Consider the following 25,188-nt stretch of genomic DNA (forward strand, 5'->3'; position numbering starts at 1 on the left):
CGGAACCGTCGACTGCACCGCTGATCGACTAATTTTACCGCAAATACGCCTTTCCATATTTAATGGGTGATATATATAGGAAGAGCGCAAACACTCATCAAGCGTTGCTATAGGATTGATTACGCAAGAGTGGAATATGATGTTGAGCATAATTTATGAAACAATAAATAGCATGTTATCATGTATTTACACGTTTGAAAATGATAAATGCGACATTTAATAATTGAAAGACAGATAAGAAAGAAAACAAAGAGACAAGTTAGTTTCTGTAGTAAAGGAAATCATAAATGCTAAAAAATGGCAATTAATTCAAATAAGGGGGAAGGGAAAGGGTGCACATGTATTAACAGGATAAAGCATGCTCAAGACTAATTCACAAAAATAAGTTTGTTATGGTAAGAGCCTCAAAATAATCCCCAGTAGAGTCGTCATGCTATCGCGCCCCCTTTTTCCTCGCGGAGTCCGGGTTTCGACATTTTGGGACAACTCATTTCCTTTTGGGAAGGGGTATGGAATTTGAAGAGTCGCTGCCTAACGGATTTAAGGTGCGTTAGGGCACCTAAAGAAAATAACTCATAAACCGGTTTGCATTACCAGAGATTGGGTAAGGGCTCAAAATAACCTTGAGGGGAAGGTGTTACGCACCCCTCGAGGTCCACAACGGTGGGTCCCGTCCAAACTCGAATTAGGTGAATTAGTCTAAACAAACAAAGCAATTTAGACAAACAAATATTACATTTAAAACAAGGGGTAAAAGGGGTCCAAGGTTTTTTAGCCTATAAGATCACTTCTGTGCAATACTTGGTAATTGTCCCCAAGTTGGGGTGCTACACATAGCATTAGCGCACAGGTCATCATATCCTTTACTACCCGATTGCCCTCCCCTTAATGGTTATATAAACAATTCTAATTAAATATACTCTATGCGTGCATTACCCGTCCCTTACTTAAGGTCCTGAAGGTGTTTAGGACTTCCAATTAAGGTGGATCTAGACTCTCCTATAGTATTTAAAGGAGAAAAATCTAAGCGACAAGCAAAACAAATAGGACCGTTAGATAAAGAAACAGTTAAAGGCTCACATTTACCTCCACAAATAAGCAGGCAATTGCACGTCTCAAACAACAGTATTTCAGACACTTTAAAAGTCCTATAGCAGGATATCTAGGTGAGCACAAAGCAGAACATATGCAGCATTTTTATTAAAGCGGGGCAGAAGGTACTTAATCAGTTTGCCTACTAATTTTAGGACTAGCTGAGTCTGGGCAGTTTACAAACAGTTAAAAAAGCACAGTCTTATAATTTCAAGATTTTAGTCGCCCTACAGGCTTGCCTATGCGTAGATTAGAGATGTCCTATGAACATGATATCTAATCATTAATCAGAACTGCAATAAACTAGTAAACGATTTTAAGCAGGCAATTTGGTTCATTAGGTCCTATAGGCATGCTGTCTAGGTGCTGAAAATAAGCACAAACGTTGCATAACTAATTTTATATAAGTCCGATATCTAGGTGTTGGGATTGCTTTTATACTTATTTCCTATAGGCATAATTGCTACTAAAGAAACTGATTTTTTATACGATTTGATTGCAGGTATGATATCAAGGTGAGTGCAATAAAAATCCTAGAACATGGTTTCTAATGCACATAAGAGAATTTATGAACATGATTGTTAAGGCTGAATTAACAACAACCTAGAGACAGGATTTCTAGCGTGGATGTGAACATGCATAAATAGAAATTTGGAGCAAATAACATGATGAACCTATAAGCATGTTTTTATAGGCATGGTTTCTAATGTATGTAGATAATCATAACAATCCTAAGAACAGGATTTCTATCCGATTTCCCCACAAACATATATAAAAGTCCCTCCCATTTTACTAATATCCCTAATATCTATTTTACAAGAATTGTTATTACAGACCAAAAACGAATGAATTACAGAAATAATACTGCTAAACTATAGGGAGCCTGGATAGGCCCAAAAAGTAAACCTGGAAAAACCAGACCTTCAACCAAGTATGAACATGCCAATATTCTCATAGTGCTCCCAATGGTATCCTGGTGTGTCAAAGTTCCCAAGGGCCTCAGGGACCCCGGGCAATGCTCACACCAGAAAACTTTTTAAAGAAACTTTTTGTGAGCAAGTTATGGAGAGCCAGCCCCAGTGTGTCAAAGTTCAGAGGAGTCTCATGGACTCCTAGGCAATGCTCACACTGGAGGGGCAGGACCCTAGGTGTTCTAAGAATAGGAGTTAAAAACAGGAGATAGTTTTAAGAAAAATAGTTTTGGACTTTCAGGAGTTGAGGAGCAAACAAAATCATTCAACACTTAAAAAAAATCCGGCAATCCAACAGTAGACAGAAACAAGATCACTTCAAGCCAGTTTCAACTTAGTTTACTAGTTGTTACTAGGTGGGCATATAGACATGTATTAAACAAAGAAATGGCATGCTGGGATCAGATTACCAATCAGTCATATACAAAGGGGTAGCAGGGATTGGGAGCATGGAAATTATTAGTCTGTTAGGGGGTGAACACTTAAAACAAGGCAGGAAACATGCCAGTTGAGAAACAAGTAGACATGGATCTAATTTACATATAAGCAAACATGTAAACATGCTAAAAGCAGGAAACAGATAGATTTGATTAAACATAAGTAGACAGGCTGATTACAAGGAAACACATAGGTTAAACAGAAGTAGACATGCTAATTACAAGGAAACACATAGGTCAAACAGAATTAGACATGTTGATTACAAGGAGACACATAGGCTTAATTGAATAGCACTAAAAATGCTAATTAGGAACATAAAGCACATAGTTTTAATGAGATAAAAGTAGACATGTTGATAACAGGACACATAGGTTTAATTGAATAGCAATAGTGGAGGCATACCAGTTAAGAGATAGCAATAGAAGAGTGAAGCAAACAGGGTCCAAAGGTCTAGCCTTGGCTTCCAGCCGGCTAGACAGTGCAACAAACAAAGAGTAGAAGATTGTGATAGAGGAAGAGAGCAAGAACTTTGTGTGTCTTTCTATGTCTGTGTGTGTGTTAAAGAAAAAGAGTGAGGATTATATAGCATTGAGTAGAGTAGAGTAAATAAGGTAAAACAGTTTAAAGGTTTGCAAATAAGGCAAAGAAAACAATCAGTCAATCAATTAGGCATGACAGGGCTAATCAAAAGGCAAAAATCATGGGATTGTATCCAAAATAACTCGGAATTGAGGTCTAAATAAGGTAAGTGGTAAGTCTGATAGCCAATTAGGGTCAGAACACTAAAAATTCGGCAAGTAACAAGCAATTAGTCACACAAATAAGGTAACACAAGTAAATTAGTGACCAATCTGGAGTTGGTAAGTCAATCAGCCCAAGAATTAAGCTTAGCAGGAACAATTAAGACAAGTAGTACCAATTAGGAGTCCCAAAAATAAGAAAAGTAAATAAAATTACAGGAAGTAATCGCCTCAGTAAACAAAGCAAATTTCAGACCCTAAGCAGTTTAGGTACTCAGTCAATTACTCAAAAATAACGGGCAAATATTGGAGCAAACTATGAAATAATCAAACAAACTAAAAACTGGAACATAGTCATGCAAGAACCAGTAGAAAAAGAGAATCAAACCCATAGGAATTTTTTAGAAAAGTTTCGCAGAAATAGACGAAGTGAAACCCTAGTTCTCAGAGAACATTAGGATCGATTGATAATAGGGTAAACAGAAAATCTTAAGGAAAAATGCTGTAGGAACTCGAAATCTTTTCTGATCCAAAGAGATTTGAGTAGCAAATAACAAAGAAGCAAAACCTTAATCTAGAGGGATACTAAAATTAATTAACAATAAAGAGAACAAGAGATTTTAAATAAAACTACTGGATAAACTCAATATCACTCCAGATCTACAAATATCTGAAAAGATTCACATTGAAAAGATGAAGGTTTTGAGAAAAGGGCGGGGTAAAGGAAAAATCTAACCATAGCCACAAAACCAACGAGACTCACAAACGTTGATGAACACAAGGTAGTGTTCATAAGGAAATGAAAAGCCTAGGTCGACTCTGAGTCAAACCTTTTCGAAGTTCCCTCAGAAGACAACGAGAATCGAACATCCAATAGAAGTAATAGGTTAGATAGGGTAGCAAAACCCCAAATAACCCCATATTAGGTCAGGGATCGAAGGGATTTGGGAGGTTTAGGGGTGACGGCGCATCTAGGGTTTAGGTAGTCTCAGAGAGAAGAGAGAAGATGAGGGATTCAAAGGCGGCGGGGTGTAACAATGACTAAGGTTAGGGGGTCGTTTGGGTTAAAAAAGGAAAGGGTGATCGTGGACCGTTGATCTCAGAGATCAACGGTCACGATTAGAAGGGATTTGGGTCGGGTAGAGGTCGTTTGGTTTTGGGCTGGGGTGATTTGGGCTTAGGTTAATTTAAACTGGGCTGGGAGGGTCCGATTTTGGATACAATTAAGGGGCTATTTGTTAAATACCCAATTTATTAATAAAATAATTTTAAAAATAGCTAATTAAATGATAAAAGATGATTTTTATGCATGAAGGTGATTTAAAATAAATACTTAATATAATAAAATATAAAAAGTTATTATTTGTATAGATAATGTAGTTATGCATATGTATGGGCTATTATTGCAAAATATGCACTTATAGTCTTAAAAAATGCAAACGTAATTGTAAAAAATGTAATTAAAATATTTGAACACTCATATGAGTATAAATGATGAATTTAGATGACTAAATCATTGTAAAGTAATATGAGGGATAATTATTAAATATTTAGATAATTAAAATGCAGAAATAAATTGATTTAAGGCCCTTAAAATTATAGAAAAAATTGTAAAACCACTTGTGCATGTTTGTAAATGCATGTAGAATATTTTGAAAGTATGTATGCGTGTTTAAAAATATATGAGGGAAATATTAGGTATCAACAAGGCACTACCTAATAGGTTTTGTGCCTACTGGTTTTGGTAACCCGAGTTGCCCGAACTTATTTCGGATGATAGTCCCCGAACGATGGTAGCCCTTGGGCTCGAATAGGAGTAGCCCTTAGGCTCGATGCTTTAAGAGGCAAAAAAATGTAATAGCAAGGTAGATGCTTTCTTTCATTTTTGTGTGCAAAGTACAAGATTGAAAGCGTGTAAAAGCTTGTATTATAGATAAGTTGTCCTATGCGGGCACGGTTCACTTGGCCGTTTGGCCCTTACAATAAATCCTAACCACCGAGCCTAGGTTGTTCAAGCACAAAGTTTCCTTCTTTCCTTGCTAAAGAAGCTTGACCCGAGGGTGATGGCCCCCAGTATTCGAGGTCGATCTTGAGAGAGCTGGAATACTGTTGATGAGAACACTAACTCCGATTTAAAATCGGTCTTCGATTCTAAGTTAGCACGATTTACTTGTTGCCTCGTTAAAAACCTTGCTGGAAAATCCATTTGGGACAAAACCAGTTCAAGGGAAAAAGAGTGCAACGCGTGCTTTTAGACCTAATGGTCACATACTCCTTTGGTTGTTGTCTGCAAGTGTTAGTCCGATTCACAATATTATATGATGTTCTAAACGTCAATACCACACAAGGGGAGGGGGGGGGTGATTTGTGTGGTACCTAATTTTTGCACTAGAAGAACCTGGTTCTTCTAGATGTACTTACTATGACTATTTGCGGAATTAAGAGTGCATAAAGTAAAGAACACAGAGATTTTTACGTGGAAAACACCTGGCTCAAAAGGTGAAAAAACCATGACCTACTACTCAGTAGGATTTTCCCAAACTTCCACTAAAATCACTGAGCCAAAAATGGCATTTACAAACTCTTGCAAACCTAAGGATTAAACTCTAATCCCAGTGTGGCACACAACCTCAACTGCTGCGACACTTTCAAGTTAACTCAAACTTGAATACTCAATATACCTATTACAATTGCTTCTAGATAAAGCTGAAAGGTACAATATGAAACACCTACTACAATTGAACTAGAAATAAAGAAAAACACAATGGAATTGGTTCTTCACTCTTGGTTCATGTAGCTTCAGATTTGCACACTTGAATCACACATAAATTTCTTGCAAAATTCGCCTAGCACTTTTGCTCTCAATTTAGTTTAACTTCTGCGTATGTGCAATCACCTGTAAAAGAGAACAATCATTATTATTTATAGAGTTAGTAATCAGAGTTTGATTAAAACTCGAATTGCTGATCCTTCATCAAATTCGAGTCCTAGAACAACTCAAACTCCAATCTTTATCCTTGATCCGGATGTAGTTCTCTTTACATAAGGAGACTTCAACTCCTTATCCTATGCAATCTTTTCGATCAACTCTGAAGATATTGTTATTGATTGTTGCTGACCCTTGAGACTTATCTTGACACGTCTGTCACATGAATAAATATATCAACACTGTGTATGTCTCACATGATGGACCTGGTTCATGACTGAGTTCATTTTGTCAATCTTCAAAACTTCATCTGAACTTGGGCCAACAAATTCCCCCTTTTTGATGATGACAAACTCTGTGCTTTTATTGATCAGAGACCCTGTGGAACTCAGCTTAATTTTCACACTTTAATTTAACTTATCATTAAGGACCAGGTTTAATCAGGTTATAAACATCACATTTTTCAGAATACAAAGTAAAGCACAATATCTTTTCCCCCTTTTGGCATCATCAAAAAGTTGCATATTATATGAATCCCAGATGTTAATTAATACTCATGGCCACTGGGGCAACTGCAAGTGAAAACATGATATAGTTAATCAATAATCAACTTCACAAAAAAATTTAACTATTTAGATCAGAAGTATCATATAACAAGAGAAAACAAAGCATATTTTCATTGATTAGGAGGTGTTTCCACATAACAGACCACAAAAAGAAAAACAAACATCCAACCATGAGCAAAAAAACAGAGAAAAGTCCCGAATCTGGGTCACTGAAGGGGTTTCTAAACTGGTTCTAGGGCTTGGAGGAACTAGAGGGTTGGGATTGAAGGAGATTGAGCATTGTTTGGAGCATCCCTTCACTCTTTTCTTTTTCCTTTGCTAGCTCATCTTTGAGACCATTTCTTTCACTTTCTAGTTCAACAATGTGAGCCTGGAGCCTAGCAATTTCTGCATCTTTTTCTTGCCTGCCTCTAGGGCTTTCTGCAGTTCAGCCTCACTTTGCCTTACCCTGCTTCTAGTAGCTTTCACCTTTGGTACTGAAGAGACAGTAGACTTAGGAGATGACACCTTGCTCTTCTTTGTTGGCTTAGAGGCAGTTGGAGCCTTTTGAGAAGAAGCTTTGCGCTTCTTGGGATCATAGCTTGCTCCAACTTTCTTCAGAATGTCAGCCAAGGTTTCTTCCACAGATGAACTAGGTGCATCTTGTTGTTCACTCAGGTGCACAAGACCTTCAGCAGCCTCCCCAGATTCACTTCCCCCTGGCTTGTTGCCACTCTCCTCAACTCCTCCACAAATTGCAAGAATTTCACCTTTCTTTTTCTTTCCCTTCCTCTTTGATTCTCCCTCACTTACATCTCTCAGAGATCCCATTAATAGAAACCTATCATCTACTTTCTCCACAACATCAGAAAAAATATAGCATGTATTTACCTTTTAAGGGGTTTCTTGATTTTTGTCTGATTCAGAAGACCCACGTTCTTCTCCATCGCTTGCAGAGACAAAATCTTCAGACTCAGAACTTGAGTCAGATGATTCTTTTTCAGAGCTTCCCCCTCTTTGACTCGCTTTCAATTTTTCGTTGAGAGCTGTTCTCAAAACACCAGTAGCAACAGTCTTTCTAGCCAATATTTTCTGCCTGCGGAATCTTGGTTTAGGGTTGTCGCTAGGAGGTACAGATGAAGATGTGTTAGGAGATGCTGGTGGGGGAGTTAATGGATTTTCTTGAGGGTTAGTCATGGCGGAGAATTTCTGGAGGATTTTGGGAATTTTGGAGAATTTTGGAGAGATGGAGGATGATCAGGGGTTTAACACCTAATGACGGTTATGGAGTGAAGTAGGAATATGTGGAGTGTATTTAAAGTAGAGTATGATTAAGTGCAGTAATGGCAGTCTTTTGCAGTGGTCAATCAGGGGTCTAATCTCATTAGGACTCAGGTCTTTAAGAGGTAATTGATCGACGCTAGTTTTAAGGAGATAATCCCGTTTTATTTAGAATTCGAAGAGAATGAAACTGATTCAATGCAGAACGGTTAGATTTTCAGGAGTTTGGTTAGGATAGGACTTCTGCTCATAATTGGAATATTTATTTTTCTAATTGTGCAAAGTATAGAAACATACCTGACCCTTTCTTATGAGCATATACTGATGAACCAGGTTCTGCACCTAGAACTTCAATTATGCCTCATATATCAGAATAGAAAAAAGACTTTGTAAGAGATCAATGAATTAATATAAACACATGTCACAGGAGTATACTGATTAGAGTATGATACTGAGTAAGAATTAGTCTAGATATTTACATAAAATCAGAACTTCTAACCAAAAATGTTTTTTTTTCATTTTTCCATTTTTTTTCATTGCATTCTGAACTGGTTCCTTTTAGGTGATCTTAATCATCCCTAATTCCAACCTGTTCCTTTCAAAGTTTTCCCTATTCAGTGCTTTGGTGAAGATGTCAGCTATTTATTTATCAGTAGCACAGAATTCTATTGAGATTAATCCTTTCTCATAATTATCTCTCAAGAAGTGGTGTCTAACATCTATGTGCTTGGTCCTTTTATGATGAACAGGGTTCTTTGTCATACTTATAGCACTAGTGTTATCACAAAATATTGGTATGCATCCCACTTCTATACCAAAATCTACTAATTATTGTTTAATCCACAGTAGTTGAGCACAACAAGAAGCTGCAGCCACATACTCAGCTTCAGCAGTAGATAGGGCTACTGAATTTTGCTTCTTGGTAGCCCATGATACAAGACATGAGCCAAGGAAGTGTGCCATACCTGAGGTGCTTTTTCTATCCACTAGGAAACCTGCATAGTCAGCATCAGCATATCCTACTAGATTGAAATTACTACCTTTAGGGTACCAAAGACACAATTCAGTAGTGCCCTTCAAATATCTCAATATCCTCTTGACAGCAGTCAAGTGAGACTCTTTTGGATTTGCCTGAAAACGAGCACATAGCCCTACACTGAAAACAATGTCAGGTCTACTGGCAGTAAGATACAAAAGTGAACCAATCATACCCCTATACAACTTCTGATCAACTGATGAACCAGGTTCATCAATATCTAATTTAGTGGCAGTTGCAATAGGTGTATCTATTTCTTTTGAATCCTCCATTTTAAACTTCCTGATTAGTTCTTTTGTATACTTCTGCTGGTGAATCATGGTTCCATTTTGACTTTGTTTGATCTGCAATCCTAAGAAGAAGTTAAGCTCACCCATCATGCTCATTTCAAATTCACTTCCCATTAGTTTTGCAAACTCTTTGCTTAACTTGTCAGTAGTGGCCCCAAAGATTTATCATCAACATAAATTTGTACAACAAGAAGGTCCTTACCTTTTTCCCTTAGGAATAAGGTGCTGTCTATTTTACCTCTTTTGTACCCATGTTCCAGTAGGAATTTTGATAGTCTTTCATATCATTCTCTTGGTGCTTGTTTGAGTCCATAGAGAGCCTTGTCCAGCTTGTACACATGTTCAGGACATTCTTTGCTTTCAAACCCTGGAGGTTGTTTCACAAACACTTCTTCCTTCAAGTAGCCATTCAGGAAGGCACTTTTGACATCCATTTGATGAAGAGTGAATTCCATATGTGCTGCAAAGGCTATGAGAAGTCTGATTGCCTCTAGTCTTACAACTGGAGCAAATGTCTCATCATAGTCTATTCCTTCCTCTTGGCTGTAACCTTGGACTACCAACCTTGCCTTGTTCCTTGTGACAGTTCTATCTTCATCAAGTTTGTTCCTAAAGACCCATTTGGTGCCAATGACTGATCTATCCTTGGGTCTTGGAACTAGGTGCCAAACTTGACTTCTCTCAAACTGGTTTAGCTCATCCTGCATTGCATTCACCCAATCTGCATCCTGCAAAGCCTCAACAATATTTTTAGGTTCAATTATAGATAAGAAAGCATCAAAAACACACAGATTCTTTAATTGTGATCTGGTTTTGACTCCAGATGTTGGATCAGTGATAATGTTCTCAATGGGATGAGAACTTTGATACTTGTGAGGTTTTACAACCAACTGGCTTCTGCTGGATGTTTCAGCAATTTGATGAGGAACAGGTTCATGAACAGGTTCCTTCAAGGAGTTTATTTCAATTCCCTTTTGATTTCTTCCCCCTGTCAGGTTGCCCTGTAAGGAAGAACCTGTTCCATTACCTGTTCCTTCTGTAGGTGTCACTTTGACTTGAGCTGATGCTTCAGCCAAGTCTTTGACCAGTCCAATGGCTTCATCTTCATGTTCCTGCCTCTCAGAAAGAATATTAGTTTCATCAAATACTACATGCACACTTTTTTCTACACACAAAGTTCTTTTATTAAAAACTTTATAAGCTTTTCTATGTGAAGAATATCCCAAGATACTCCCTCATCACTTCTGGGATCAAACTTTCCTAGGGAGTCTTTTCCATTATTGTGCACATAGCACTTGCAACCAAATGCCCTAAGATGGGATATGTTTGGTTTTCTCCCTTTAAGTAACTCATAGGGAGTCTTCTCTACTAGAGGTCTGGTCATGCATCTATTTATGATGTAACATGCAGTGTTTACAGCCTCTGCCTAGAAGCTGTGAGGCAATTTGCTAGATAGTAACATTGTTCTAGCCATATCCTCAAGAGTTCTATTTTTCCTTTCAACTACTCCATTTTGTTGTGGAGTCCTGGGGGCAGAGAAATTGTGATCTATGCCATTTTCATCACAAAATTCAGCAAACTTAGAGTCTTCAAACTCAGTTCCATGATCAGACCTAATGGATGCAAGATGATTTCCTAATTGTTTCTCAGTCTTCCTAACAAATGCAGAAAACATGTCGAATGCTTCATCTTTGGAAGTTAGAAATAAAACCCAGGTGAATCTAGAATAGTCATCAACTAGCACCATTACATACTTCTTTCCACCTCTGCTCATGGTTCTCATTGGACCACATAGATCCATATGGACAAGTTCCAACGTCTTGGACGTACTTACCATTTTCTTGGATTTGAAGGATGACCTTACCTGCTTCCCCCTTGCACATGCCTCACAAATTTTGTCTTCCTTGAACTTGATATTAGGTAAACCTACCACCAAGTCCTTGGAGACTAATTTGTTTAGCTGATTTAGACTGGCATGACCAAGTCTTTTGTGCCATAGGAGGGGATCATTAACCAACACACTTAAGCAAATGAGTTCATTTTCTGAAAGAGTTGACAAATCTACAATGTAAATATTGTTAACTCTTTTTCCCTGCAAAACAATCTTGTCAGTGGTAAGGTTAATCACAAAGCATTTGGTGGAGGTAAAAGCACAAGGTTACCTCTGTCACACAATTGTGACACGCTTATTAAGCTATATTTCAAGCCATCTATCAGGTAGACATTCTCTATGGAATGAGAATCAGCCTTGCCTACCTTTCCAACCCCAATGATCTCACCTTTCTTTCCATTACCAAAGGAGACATTACCTCCTTTTAAGTCCTCAAGTGAAAGGAACTGGTCCTTGTCCCCAGTCATATGTTTTGAGCAGCCACTATCCATATACCATATTTGGCTCCTCCCTTTCACTTGGACCTGCAAAAGGAAATCATGGGTTAGTCTTAGGAACCCAAGCTAGTTTAGGTCCCTTTCTATGGGCAAAAGGATGAATCAGATTCTTTCTTGCCCAACTAGGCAGCTTATGCTTTCCTTGAACAAAAGCTTTGTTTCTTTGACTGGCCTTTTCTTTTGCATTACATTCATATTTGTAATGGCCAGTCTTACCACAGTGTGTGCAGATTTTATTTTCAGGAAGAGTGAGGTACTTGCTTTTTGGATCCCATTTAGGAGTTTGAGTCCTATAGCCAAGTCTTCTTTTGTTACTGCTGTGATGCTCTTGCAACCAGGAGAGAGCATTAGAGGCTTTGTACCACTTGCAAGTTCTATCTAGTTCATGTTTTACCTTCCCTAGATCTTCTTTTAAAACTTTGATGAATTCATCTTTCCTGTATAATTCATCTTTCATTTTTCCCAAGTTTTCTTCTAGAGTGAGATATGTGTGATCAGCTATCTTCTTTCCTGTTCCTAATTTCAGTTTCAGATTTTCAGACCTAAGTTCTAGGACACTGTTGTCAAGTTCAAGAACCTGGTTCTTCAACTCAGCATTTTTGTTATCACTCTCATTTGCCCTAGATTCTAGACTTTTGCATTTTGCTTTCAGAATCACACATTCCCTAGACAGAACTGCCTTCTCATTATTAATTATCTCAGACTCATCAATGAAGTCTGTTAATAGCTCAGCCAGCCTTCCTTTAGACAAGAACTTAATCTTGTCTTTGAGATGAAGAATACTTACCTCTTGTTCATCATCTGATTCTCCGATGGCCATCAGTGCTTGCTCCTCCTCAGCTTCATCTTCTGAGTCTTCATCTGAAGTTTCTCCCCAAGCATCAACCATAGCCTTGGTCGAACCTTTGTTTCTCTTTGGTTGAACCTGTTCCTTCTTCCTGTTCCTTCGTTCAGCTCTTTCTTTCTTCCACTCAATTTCCCATTGAGGGCAGTTTTTTATCATGCGGTCAGTCTTACCACACTTGTAGCATCCCTCATTGGTCTGTTTCTCTGGAGCTCTTGATTTGTTGAAGTTTGTACCTCTTGAAGAACCCTTTCCTTTCATCAGGTACTTCTTGAAATCCCTAGTGATCATAGCCACTTCATCATCTTCCAAATCTGCACCTTCAGCAATTCTGAGAGCTAAGCTTCTCTCCTTTTTGGGGGTATCCATCTTCATGGTTTGTCTCCTCATTTCATAGGCAGTTAATTTTCCAATTAGTTCATCCAGTCTGAGAGTAGCAATGTTCTTGTATTCCTGAATAGCAGTGATTTTGCTTTCCCATGTGACTGGCAGAATCTTGTCAGAATCTTCTCAACCTTGTCTTCTTCAAGGATAGTCCTTCCAAGAGATTCAAGTTCATTTGTCAAAGTGGTGAATCTAGTATACATCTCCTGGATAGTTTCTCCTTCCTCATAGTAAAATTCTTATATTGAGAATGCAGAAGTGTTCCTCTCGATCTTTTCACTTGAGGTGTTCCTTCATGAGCCACTTGCAGAGTGTCCCATATTTCCTTAGCAGTTGTACAGCTTTGGATCCTACTGTATTTGTCTGGTCCTAGACCACATACAAGCCACTTCTTGGCCTTAGCTTTTTCTCCCACTTCCTCAGGTCCTCAGCAGTACAATCAGCCCTTGTTTTTGGCACATCAATTCCTTCAGCATTCTTCTTAGTGGTTGCTAGGTGACCATCAATGACTATGTCCTAAAGTTCATAATCTTTCCCTATAATGTGATCTCTCATTCTGTTCGTCCACCAAGAATAGTACTGACCATTGAAAAGTGGAGGCCTGGCAGTGGATTGCCCTTCCCAGTTCCCAGGTGGTGCACTCATGTTGATCTTTTCCTAAGGGATTAGCCTCTTCAAGGATAACCTGCTCCGATACCAATTGATGTTCAAAACGTCAATACCACACAAGAGGGGGGAGGTGATTTGTGTGGTACCTAATTTTCGCACTAGAAGAACCTGGTTCTTCTAGATGTACTTACTATGACTGTTTGCGGAATTAAGAGTGCATAAAGTAAAGAACACAGAGATATTTACGTGGAAAACACCTGGCTCAAACGGTGAAAAAACCACGACCTACTACTCAGTAGGATTTTCCAAAACTTCTACTAAAATCACTGAGCCAAAAACAGCATTTACAAACTCTTGTAAACCTAAGGATTAAACTCTAATCCCAGTGTGGCACACAGCCTCAACTGCTGCGACACTTTCAAGTTAACTCAAACTTGAATACTCAATATACCTATTATAATTGCTTCAAGATAAAGCTGAAAGATACAATATGAAACACCTACTACAATTGAACTAGAAATAAAGAAAAACACAATGGAATTGGTTCTTCACTCTTGGTTCATGTAGCTTCAGATTTGCACACTTGAATCATACATAAATTGCTTGCAAAATTCACCTAGCTCTTTTGCTCTCAATTTAGTTTAACTTCTGCGTATGTGCAATCACCTGTAAAAGAGAACAACCATTATTATTTATAGAGTTAGTAATCAGAGTTTGATTAAAACTCGAATTGCTGATCCTTCATCAACTTCGAGTCCTAGAACAACTCAAACTCCAATCCTTATCCTTGATCCGGATGTAGTTCTCCTTACATAAGGAGACTTCAACTCCTTATCCAATGCAACCTTTCGATCAACTCTGAAGATGTTGTTACTGATTGTTGCTGACCCCTGAGACTTATCTTGACACGTTTGTCACATGAATAAATATATCAACACTGTGTATGTCTCACATGATGGACCTGGTTCATGACTGAGTTCATTTTGTCAATCTTCAAAACTTCATCTGAACTTGGGCCAACATTATAAAAAGGTGAATGAGATCGTACCTTAGCAGTAGTATGCTTTAAATGCTTCACGTTCTAGTTGTTCGGTAGTTGTGCACTGTTTCCTACTTCGAGTTTGTACGAGACTTTACCGGTAACCCCGATGACACGATATGGTCCTTCCTAATTTGGCCCAGCTTCCCCTCGTTCGAGTTTCGAGTGTGTAGTGTTACTTTTCTTAACACCAAGTCCCCGATCTTGAAGTGTCAGAGGTTGGCTCTTAGGTTGTAATACCTCTCTATCTGTTGTTTCTGGGTGGCCAACCAGACTAGGGCGGCCTCGCGCCTTTCATCCAATAATTCTAGGCTCGTGCTCATGGCCTCACCATTTGATTCTTCGGTCGCATATCGGAACTTGAGGCTCGATTCTCCCACTTCGACTGGTATTAGTGCTTCAGCACCGTAGACCAATGAAAATAGAGTGGCCCTAGTACTATATTTCGAGGTTGTATACTATGCCCACAAGACTTCGGGCAAAATTTCCTTCCATTTCCCTTTGGCACCGGTCAACCTTTTCTTTAGGCTTTGAAGTATGGTCTTGTTCATTGATTCCGCCTGTCTATTCCTGCTAGGTTGATATGGTGTTGACAAGATTTTTTCGATCTTATGATCTTTGAAAATTTTTCTTACCCTGCTTCCGATGAGCTGCTTCCCGTTATCACGCACTATCTCGGCTGGTATCCCGAACTGGCATATTATGTGGTTCCAAATGAAGTCAACGACTTCTTTTTCCCGAACCTTCTCGAACTCTTGAGCTTTGACCCACTTAGAAAAATAATCGATCATAAATAGTATAAAGTTACCAGGTGCCCACGGCAAGGGACCGACAATTTCTATTCCTTACTTCATGAACGACCAAGGTGACAAGACCGAATGTAGTAGCTCTCCGAGTTGATGGATCATTGGTGCATGCCTCTGGCAGCCGTTGCATCTTTAAATAAAGTCCTTTGCATCTTTCTCCATGTCGATCCAATAATAGCGAGCCCTGATTATATTACAAACCAAAGATTCAACCCCCGAATGGTTTTCGCATGTGCCTTCGTGAACTTCCCTCAAAACATATTTGGTATCTCCCAGCCCCAAGCATATGGCGAGCGGGCCATCGAATGTTCTTCTGAACAGAGTATCTTCGGACAGGCTGAATCTGGATGCCTTCGTGCGTAGAGCTCTCAATTCTTTAGGATCTGAGGGCAACTTCCCAGTCTTCAAGTAGTCTATATACTTGTTTCTCCAATCCCAGATTAAGCTTGTTGATTTCGGCATGACCTTTTTCCACTACCGATTTCATAAGTTGTACGACCTTTCCTGAGCTGAATTCATTGTCATCAAACGATGACCCCAAGTTAGCCAGAGAATCGGCCTCGCTATTTTGGTCTTGGGGTACGTGTTGTAGGTTCCATTCCTTAAATCGATGCAGCGTTACCTGTAAGTTGTCTAAATACCTTCACATGTGTTCCTCTTTTACTTCGAACGTCCCATTGACTAGATTTACCACAAGGAAGGAATCACACTTAGCTTCGACCACCTCGGCCCGCAAGCTTTTAGCCAATTCAAGACCTACAATTATGGCCTCGTACTCGACCTCATTGTTAGTTAATTTTATAGTTCTAATAGATTGCCTAACTGCGTTACCTGTAGGCGGCTTCAATACGATGCCGAGTTCGGATCATTTTGCGTTTGAGACACCGTCCGTAAAAAGGGTCCAAATTCCTAAGGAAGTCCCCGAGGTTAATAACAATTCCTTTTCGACTTCGGGTATTAAGGTTGGCGTAACATCAGCCACAAAGTCTGCCAAAATTTGTGATTTGATGGCAGTTCGGGGTCGATATTCGATATCGTACCCACTAATTTCTATGGCCCATTTAGCCAGTTGGCCTGAGAGCTCGGGTTTATGGATTATTTTCCTTAGTGGATAAGAGGTTACGATGCATATGGGGTGGCATTGATAGTATGGTTTTAACTTTCTGGAGGCGCTTAGCAAAGCGAGCTCCAATTTCTCCAGGTGAGGATACCTTGTCTCAGCCTCACCTAGAGTTCTACTAATATAATAGATAGGAAATTGCGTACCTTTCTCTTCCCGAACTAGGACTCCACTTACCGCTACCTCGAATATCGCCAAGTACAGGTAAAGTTGTTCATCCGCCTTCAGAGTATGGAGTAAGGGTGGACTCGAAAGGTACCGTTTGAGTTCTTCCAAATATTGTTGGCACTCCAGGGTCCAAGAAAAGTTATTCTTCTTTTTCAATAATGAGAAGAACCGATGCCTCTTATCGAAATACCTCGATATGAACCGGCACACGGCGGCTATGCGCCCGGTTAGCCTCTGAACGGTCTTAACGTTGTCCACCATGGTGATGTCTTCTATAGCTTTGATTTTATCGAGATTGATCTTGATCCCTCGGTTGGACACCACGAATCCAAGGAACTTCCCGGATCTGACCCCGAATGTGTATTTCTCTAGGTTTAATGTATTTCTTCAGTATGTCAAAGATTTCTTGCAAATGTTTCAAATGGTCCTCTGCTCATAGGGACTTAACTAACATGTCATCAATAGAAACTTCCATTGATTTTCCTATTTGTTCCTCGAATATCCGATTTACTAGACGTTGATAAGTGGCACCGATGTTTTTTAGTTTGAATGGCATTACGTTATAACAAAAGGTGCCGAATTCAGTGATAAATGAAGTTTTTTCTTGATCGTCCGGGTCCATCTGTATTTGGTTGTACTCGGAATAGGCATCGAAAAAGATGAGTATCTCATGTACAGCTATCGCATCGATCATACGATCGATGTTAGGCAAAGGAAAAGAGTCCTTAGGGCATGCCTTGTTCAAGTTGTAATCTACGCACATCCTTAATTTCTTTCCCTTTTTAGGCATTACTACTATGTTAGCCAACCAATCTGGGTACTTAACTTCCAAAATGGAACCTATTTTAAGGAGTTTGGATACCTCGTCTTTGATGAATGCGTGCTTGACTTCAAACTGAGGCCTCCTCTTCTGTTTAACTGGGTAGAACTTCGGATCCAAGCTCAGCTTATGAATGGTTATTTTTGGCGGGATCCCTGTCATATCAAGATGGGACCAAGCGAAGCAATCTATGTTAGCTATAAGGAATTTAATGAGTTCTTTCCTGAGCTCGGGAGTTAACCCCGTGCCAGGTATACCTTCCGATCGGGCAAGTGTTCGATCAATATTACTTGCACCAGCTCCTCGACCGTTTATTCGGTGGCATCGAAATCGTCAAGGGTGATGAACAACCAAGGAACTCCATAATCAACATCCTCGCCTGCTTCCTGCTTCTTAGGTTCGGTCGGGGCCGGTGTCGATGATTCATATTTAACTTCTTCCTTCCTAGCCGGCTTCGTGTTCTTTGATGTCGAGAGTGCAGACACCGAGACCACCTCATCGACCGCGAACATTTCTTTTATGGCTGGCTGCTCTCCATAAACCTTCTTGATCCCTCCTGATGTGGGGAACTTCAGTGCCTGGTGCAGCGTCAAGGGTATCTCCCTCATGTTGTGAATCCATGGCCTTCCGAATAAAGCATTATATCTCATATCCCCTTGAATCACATAGAACTTCATTTCTTGAATGGTCCAGGCGATGTTTACCGGCAGGGTTATCTCTCCTTTAGTAGTTTCGCATGCCATGTTGAATTCGTTTAAAACCCGGACTGCATGCACTATCTGGTCTTGTAGACCCAACTGCTCTATGACCCTCGATCAGATGATATTGGCCGAGGTACCTGGATCAATTAACACACGCTTAACTCGAGATTTATTTATGAGTACAGATATTACCAGTGCACCATTATGCGGTTGTACGATACCTTTAGCATCCTCATCATTGAAAGAGATAGTTCCCTCCGGTATATAATCTCGGGTTTATTTTTCCCTTGTGATGGACACCTCGGTGCGCTTTAGAATCGGTCTCTGGGGGGACGCCAACTCCATTAACGATCATGTTAATGATGTGCTGAAGTTCCTCTTGTTCGGTCTGTTTGTTAAAGTCCCTATTCCTAAAGTGGTTTTTGGCTCGATCACTCAAAAATTCCCGAAGATACCCGTTATTGAATAACCGGGCCACTTCTTCTCTTAGTTGGTTGCAGTCCTCGGTCCTGTGGCCATGAGTGCCATGATACTTGCACATCAGGTTAGGCTCTTTGGGTAGGGTCGAACTGCAATGGTAAAGGACACTTGTTATCTTTGATGCGCCCGATAGTGGACACGATGCTGGCGAAATCGATATTGAAGTTATATTTCGATAATCTCGGTGCCTCCCTGGCCCCGAGTGGCCTGTCGAAACCATTTTTCTCATGAGTCCCCGGCTATTGTGGCCTCTATCATTCCTTTTTTTCATTTATCGCAGGGTTATGCCCAGACCCGCTACCCCTTTGATCTTCGTTATATTGCTGATACCGGTCTCTGTTCGGTCTTGGTTCATGATCGACGGCTCTCTTAGGCCTATCGTTAGTTCTGATGAGATAAACGGACCCGGAGGGACCCCCAAGCTGATCATCCTCGACTCTGATTTTTGATTGATACCTGTTATGTACATCGGCCCAGGTTACCACCGGGTTTAAATTCTATTTCAGCTATTGTGAAGCCAATGAGCTTTGGGGTTGAGCCGTTGAGTGAATGCCTGAACTGCCCAATCATCCGAACCGGAGGCAGGTCCATTCGTTCCATTTGAAACCTCGACACGTATTCCCTGAGCATTTCGTGATTCTTTGTTTTACTTTGAAAATGTCCAATTTTCTGGTCTCGACCTTGATGGCCCCAACATGCCCTTTTACAAAGGCATGTACAAGCATAGCAAACGAATCAATAGAATTAGGGGTAAATTGTGATACCATATCATTACTCCTTTTACAAGGTTTCTCAGAACTTTTTCAGTAAAGCTGACTCGATTTCGTCATCTTCTAAGTCGTTTTCCTTAATGGTACACATGTAAGAGGTCACGTGCTCGTTTGGATCCGTGGTTCCGTTATACTTCGGAATTTCGGGCATACGTAACTTCTTTGTGATTGGCTTCGGTGTCGCGCTCAGGGGGAAAAACTTTTGGACAAATTTCTTAGAATCCAGGCCTTCTAATATCGGGGGTGCTCCTGGAATTTGATCAACTCTGGAATTATAGGTCTCCACTTTTTTATCGTTGGCTTCAATATTCTTCTCCCCCGATTCCACCCGCTTTGTCAGTCCTCAAGCATCTTCTTTATTTCGAGGTTCGTCCCGGCTTAACTTCACCCAGCCTTCCCGTGACTTGTTCATTTCTTCGGGTATTTTCCCGGGATGGTTCAGGCTCAATTCTGCTGGGGGCGCAACTTTGGTTCTGCAGGTGGGCTATCGCCGCTTGTTGAGCTTGTAACATTTTAAAGATCACCTGCAGGTTGATCCCGTCACCTTCACCGTCATGCGTACCCCGAGCAGTTGGTCGGGCTCCTCCACGAACGCTGTTCTCAGGGTCGGTCAACAGATTTGCATCGATGGCCACATGTGAGTTGGCATCTATCGGGTCCGCAACTGGGACTCCGTTGAGGTCAATAGGGGGCACCTCGTTGCTAGGTACTATATTGTTGTTCTCGCCATGGTGGCCAGACTCAGTATCAACGTTCAACTGAGAAGATTGAGATTTTGACATTCTTAAGTTGACTTGAAATTAAAATCTCAAAGAACAAGCATAAAACAAAGTGCGTTGTGGAAATTTGTATCAAATTACTACTATTATCCTTAGCCCCACGATGGGCGCCAAACTATTTACCCTTAAAAATGGATAACAACTGAATTCTTACGCGGTTTTAAGAATATGTGAATTAATTCAATACAAGTGAGTAATAACATTAGATGAGCAGATTAAAGATAGAATAAATGGCCAAACTAGTTGTAAGACAACCAAACCCTTATGAAGGTCTATGAATAAAACTAAGAACTTAGAATAATCTTTAGAAGCAGAGAAAACAAATGTATATTACCTTGATATATGTGCTATAATGTGTCTAATGAATAATCAACTTCCCCTTTATATAGTAGGGGAGTTTTACCCTAAGTACAACTCTAAAAAGGATAAAAATCTTCCTCTACGGGTCGAGATTCATGCCGTGACATCCGGTCGGACAGGGATATCACGACCCATCCGTTCGGTAATGCTCTCCGAGGTCCCAGAACTCGAACCGGACCAGGAGGCGTGGTCTCGACGACTCCGAGGGCAGGTGTTTTGCTCGGGCCTTGATGCGAGAGGGTCCTGGCTTCGAATCCGATTCACTGCAGTCATGCCCTTGCTTCGCTTGCCTCACCAGAAAATTGGGGTGCTCAGCACCCCTGGTTTTACCCGTACACAGAAACCTCTATTACAAAATTTTATGTAATTTTAAATACTGAAGATCAATATTTACAAAAACTCACAGTCAAAACAGTATATGATTCATGGCCAAACAATTCTAGCGGTACTATTTCCTTTCCCACTAAATTTAACCAAACACTACGAAATTTGGTTCCTCAAAAAGAGATAACCCCCCTATCAAACAAGCCACTTAAGGGCGGATAGACCGTCCACCCAGTGCCTCTTGCGCTTGAATTGAAGTAGCGCCTTTGGAATATGAGTAGGGCTCCTAAGTGGCGCGTTCTGTGAGGTTACAAAGGTCGTGACTGAGTCTTGGTTGATTAGCAACTTGGACAAAAAAAGAAGTGACTTGGACAAAAAGAGTCATTTCCACGCCACTGATGCTGGAGTTGTCGAAGCTTGGGCTGTCTACTATGGAATGAGGCTAGCAATGGAAGCTTTCTTTTACCGAATAGATGTGGAGACAGGCAGTAAGAGAGGGATTCGAACCCTCGGTAAACAAAAGGCCTTTGGGTTCCGAACTCTATATAGGGAAGGAGCAAAGAGATGTAGAAATAGAAACAGCTTCCAAAATGAAAAGGAAAGAGAAGATCTTCGGATATTTTTTCCAGGGGAGGACTTTCTTGATCGCCTCCTTCCCAAGGTCTGGTCTCTTCGGTACAGGTACGGACTTTGAGTAGACGGCCTTTTTTCGACTCTTCCTCAGAGAAAGACGATCAAACTGGCACCTTCTTAAAGCACCTGCCCGACTTTCTTCAGTGAGATAGCTATTCTCCTAATCAACTACCCTTCAATTCGAATTAGCAAAAGCAATGTCCTCGCCGCCACCTTCCTTCAGAGGTAGCCCGATTGGAATCTTGTACACTACTTGCGCCTGTCTGGTCCGATCGTTTAGCCGCTCGTTTAAGAAGGAGTTCGAACGCAGGTGTGGGTTGGCTTATAGTTATTCAATTACAGATACCTCCCTCTCCTAACCGACCCTTTCTAAAATACTCAAAAAAAAGACTCGAAAACGGAACACTTTCTCTAGCGGCCTCTTGGCTTCTTTCTTTTCCGAACAAGGGTGTTCTATTATGTTGGTAATAATGGAACCCATGGATAGTTTCATTCGAGATCGTGATGGAGGACGTCATTAGTCCGATCCTTTGTAGGAACTACCGGTGATAAGGGGAGCTACGCTTTGTCATTTCTGATCCCCCGTTCCACCAATGCTACTTTCCTTGCTTTGATTCCTAATATTTTTATCTAGGACTACGGTCTTTCCTCCTTTTATGTTTGTCTCGTTTGTTCGAAAATAACTTCTTGCTTTTTTTTCCTCTTGCTTTCCCCTTTGACCTGTGCCAAACTCCACTTTTGTTGTTGCCAGGTGGAATGATTCATTCAACTCCGCCTTCTCTATAGAAGCAGTCAACTGAGATCTGAAAAAATTAGACTTCTTATTGGGGGAAAGTCCAAGCAGCTCGAAGAACCCTCTTAGGCCTTTTTGTTTAAGGGTTGCTCGCCTTTTGAATAGAAGGAAGTGGGAGAGCAGAGGTTATTTCGGTAAACCGATGCATGAGCGACTCATGAATGCTGCCGGGTTGGACGAGTTCAATAATTTCGAAAGAAGAGCTGAGGGCTGATCTACGACCACCCTCTCACTCATGGCACACATAAGGTTGGTCTAGACTTTAACAATTAGTCATGCCTTCTAGGCAAGCACCCTTTTTCCCTATTACACTGGGAAATTAGGGAAGGGAAAGGGGAAATACCTTTTTTTTAAATACTTGCGTTTAACATTTTTTTGATTTGCAAGACTCGTTTTATTTCTGGATGATGTTCAATATTTTTACCAGAATTATTTCATTAAAATAGTCATCGCAACTCCTAAAGTACTAATGACTTGAAAGGCACAAAAAATAAATACAACAGAAAAATACTGAATAAAATTCTTGAAATCTCAGAGTAATACATTAACAAAACAAGCCAACCAATATCACAAGTAGGTACTTCTAACTGTCCATGATAGAAGAACATAACATACATAAATCTCAAATGCAAATCAAAGTATTCAAAGTAAGTAGCAAACTAGCAATCTAGTCAATAGATGTGCTGTTGGAACAAGATGGTCTCATATTAACACGATGTATGTAAACATCTAAAACAACTGGTATTAAGTTGTGCTTTCCTCCTTGAGCTAGTTCAAAGACACAGATATCAAACTCCTCCACATCATTATCCATAACAAAATCTTCCCAACCACTTTGCATCACAAGTCCTTCCTGTCTGTAACTAACTGCAACTGCCCACCTCCTTCCACTTGAAGGGACTCTCAGGTTAATTGTCTCATATTTCTTCCTCATGTATCTGTTTGCCCATTTCTTTGGGAGTTTCTGCTTGCACATATATTCAACAAACTAGATTAACACAAAAACAGCTGGAACAAAAACTAGACTCATGGTGGGTTGCTAGTACATATTATGTGAATATATAGAGAGAAATCAACAGTAGCGACATACAGAAGCAGACCTAGGATTTGAAAGTCAGGGGTGTACTTTTACATTCAACCAGAATCTGCTTTGTATATTGGATGCCACTACTAATATATCAATATTTTCTAAAGACATATAAAATGCTGAATCTCTTTACAACATAGGTACTACTATCATTTTGGCTAATGTTTAAACAGAAAGGATTTAACTTATGGTATAAAGAATTTTTACTTTCTCTCGTGTATTTTAACCTATTGTTGTAAGTTTATAGAAGGACAATAGAACATATACCAGCTGACCCAAGTAGACATGGGTAGGCTGCATTGTCATTAGAAAAAAAGGCACAGAAGATTTGTGTCTTGAAGCCTGTTGAAAGACTTCCTCTCTCTTTGTAACCTGGTGTCGGTTTGAGAATATGGGCATTTTTTCCTCTGAACAAACAATTTCTCCAAATCAGAAACCATAAATATGTAGGAAGAAAGAAAAGAGACAGATTCAAAAGAATACAAGTGCAATTGAAAGAAGATTTAAACTTAACCAGGTTCAATGTTTTTCTTTCGCAGTGAGGAAGGTGTACATTCCTTTTTCCTATTGATCTGCTGCTTGGCTATCAAGATTTTCTTCATCTTCTTCCCTTTGCTAATAAGCTGAGATGAATGAAACGCATACTTTTTTCCATAACTTTCTTCCTCACTTGAATGTTCAGTTTCACTACTCTCTTCTTGATCAGTTGTATGTTCATCTGGATGTTTACATGGGTTCCTATTTTTGTTGACAAAGAAAGTCTCCTCTTTCTCGCACGCGCTAAGGTCAAAAATACCAACATCAAAAGATGAAAAACTTTTCATCTTGAATACTAACAGATCTGCTTCTTCCAAACAATGGTCTTTGACAAATAGTTCCCAACCATTGCAAAACATATAATCATCATCTTCTCTTCTCTTAACCTCAACTGTCCATGTATTTCCACTGGGACCCCTTAGAATCTTTCGGCCCAACAGTTTGTAACTGTCCTTTAAATTCAACACAAACTTGTGCGGAATGCGCTGCAAAAATAAAATGTTTCAGCTACAAATTCATAAATATGAGGAGAGAACTCTGCATTTTTTGGAGGAAAAAGAAAAAGAGGGTGACTCACCAATTTACATCTGAAATCATTCACCATTATTTTGAAGAACTGATGTTTATGGAACTCTTCCCAATACTTTTGTTTCTCAATCACTTTGCACCTTTCACAGATTGTAGCCATTTTCTGATAACTAAGTTTTGTTTATGGAAGAAAAAAAGAGCAAAGGAAAAACAAGTAGAACTAGGAGGCTTAATAAATTTGAAGAAGAAAGATGGAAGAAACTTGGTTTTCTATGAGCCGAGCGTAATGGTATGTTTGACGTGTTGAACACATTTTCATCATCTTGCAAATTAGCTACCATTTCTAGTTACAGTTCAAGTCTCTTTACAGCTTTTCTGCAGAGCTCAGTAGAGGAAATATGAAAACTTTACCCCTCACAGCCGTTTAATATTTCCCATATTTGTATCATTTGCCATAATCTGAAACAGTCTTATCGTATAACCTTTTATTGCTTCATGTGAATTCAATGCATGCTGACACGAGTTCCCATTAGAAACAAAATAAGCCCATTTCATATGAATTGCCAGTTTCCAATTCGAGCTATCTTTGACTCTTTCTACTTACTGTAATTCTACACATTAGACCTTATATTATATTTAATTCCAATATTGATCTCCATACTTTGGGCTGTAGGAATTTATAAAACCATGATTTTATTC

General features: G+C 39.8%; 1 protein-coding gene across 1 annotated transcript; it reads right to left on the reverse strand.

The window, feature by feature from the left end:
* Window positions 1-22,865: 22,865 nt before the first annotated feature.
* LOC109214509 (B3 domain-containing protein REM16-like) lies at window positions 22,866-24,912 on the reverse strand. Its single transcript, XM_019378433.1, has 4 exons — window positions 24,539-24,912; window positions 23,939-24,446; window positions 23,692-23,831; window positions 22,866-23,301 (listed from the first exon to the last, which is right to left on the reverse strand). The coding sequence occupies exons 1-4, from the start codon at window positions 24,647-24,649 to the stop codon at window positions 23,005-23,007; spliced, it is 1,056 nt and encodes a 351-aa protein (XP_019233978.1). The 5' UTR covers window positions 24,650-24,912; the 3' UTR covers window positions 22,866-23,004.
* Window positions 24,913-25,188: the final 276 nt, after the last annotated feature.

Source organism: Nicotiana attenuata, unplaced genomic scaffold (genome assembly GCF_001879085.1).
Source record: "Nicotiana attenuata strain UT unplaced genomic scaffold, NIATTr2, whole genome shotgun sequence".
NCBI classification, from domain to species: Eukaryota; Viridiplantae; Streptophyta; class Magnoliopsida; order Solanales; family Solanaceae; genus Nicotiana; species Nicotiana attenuata.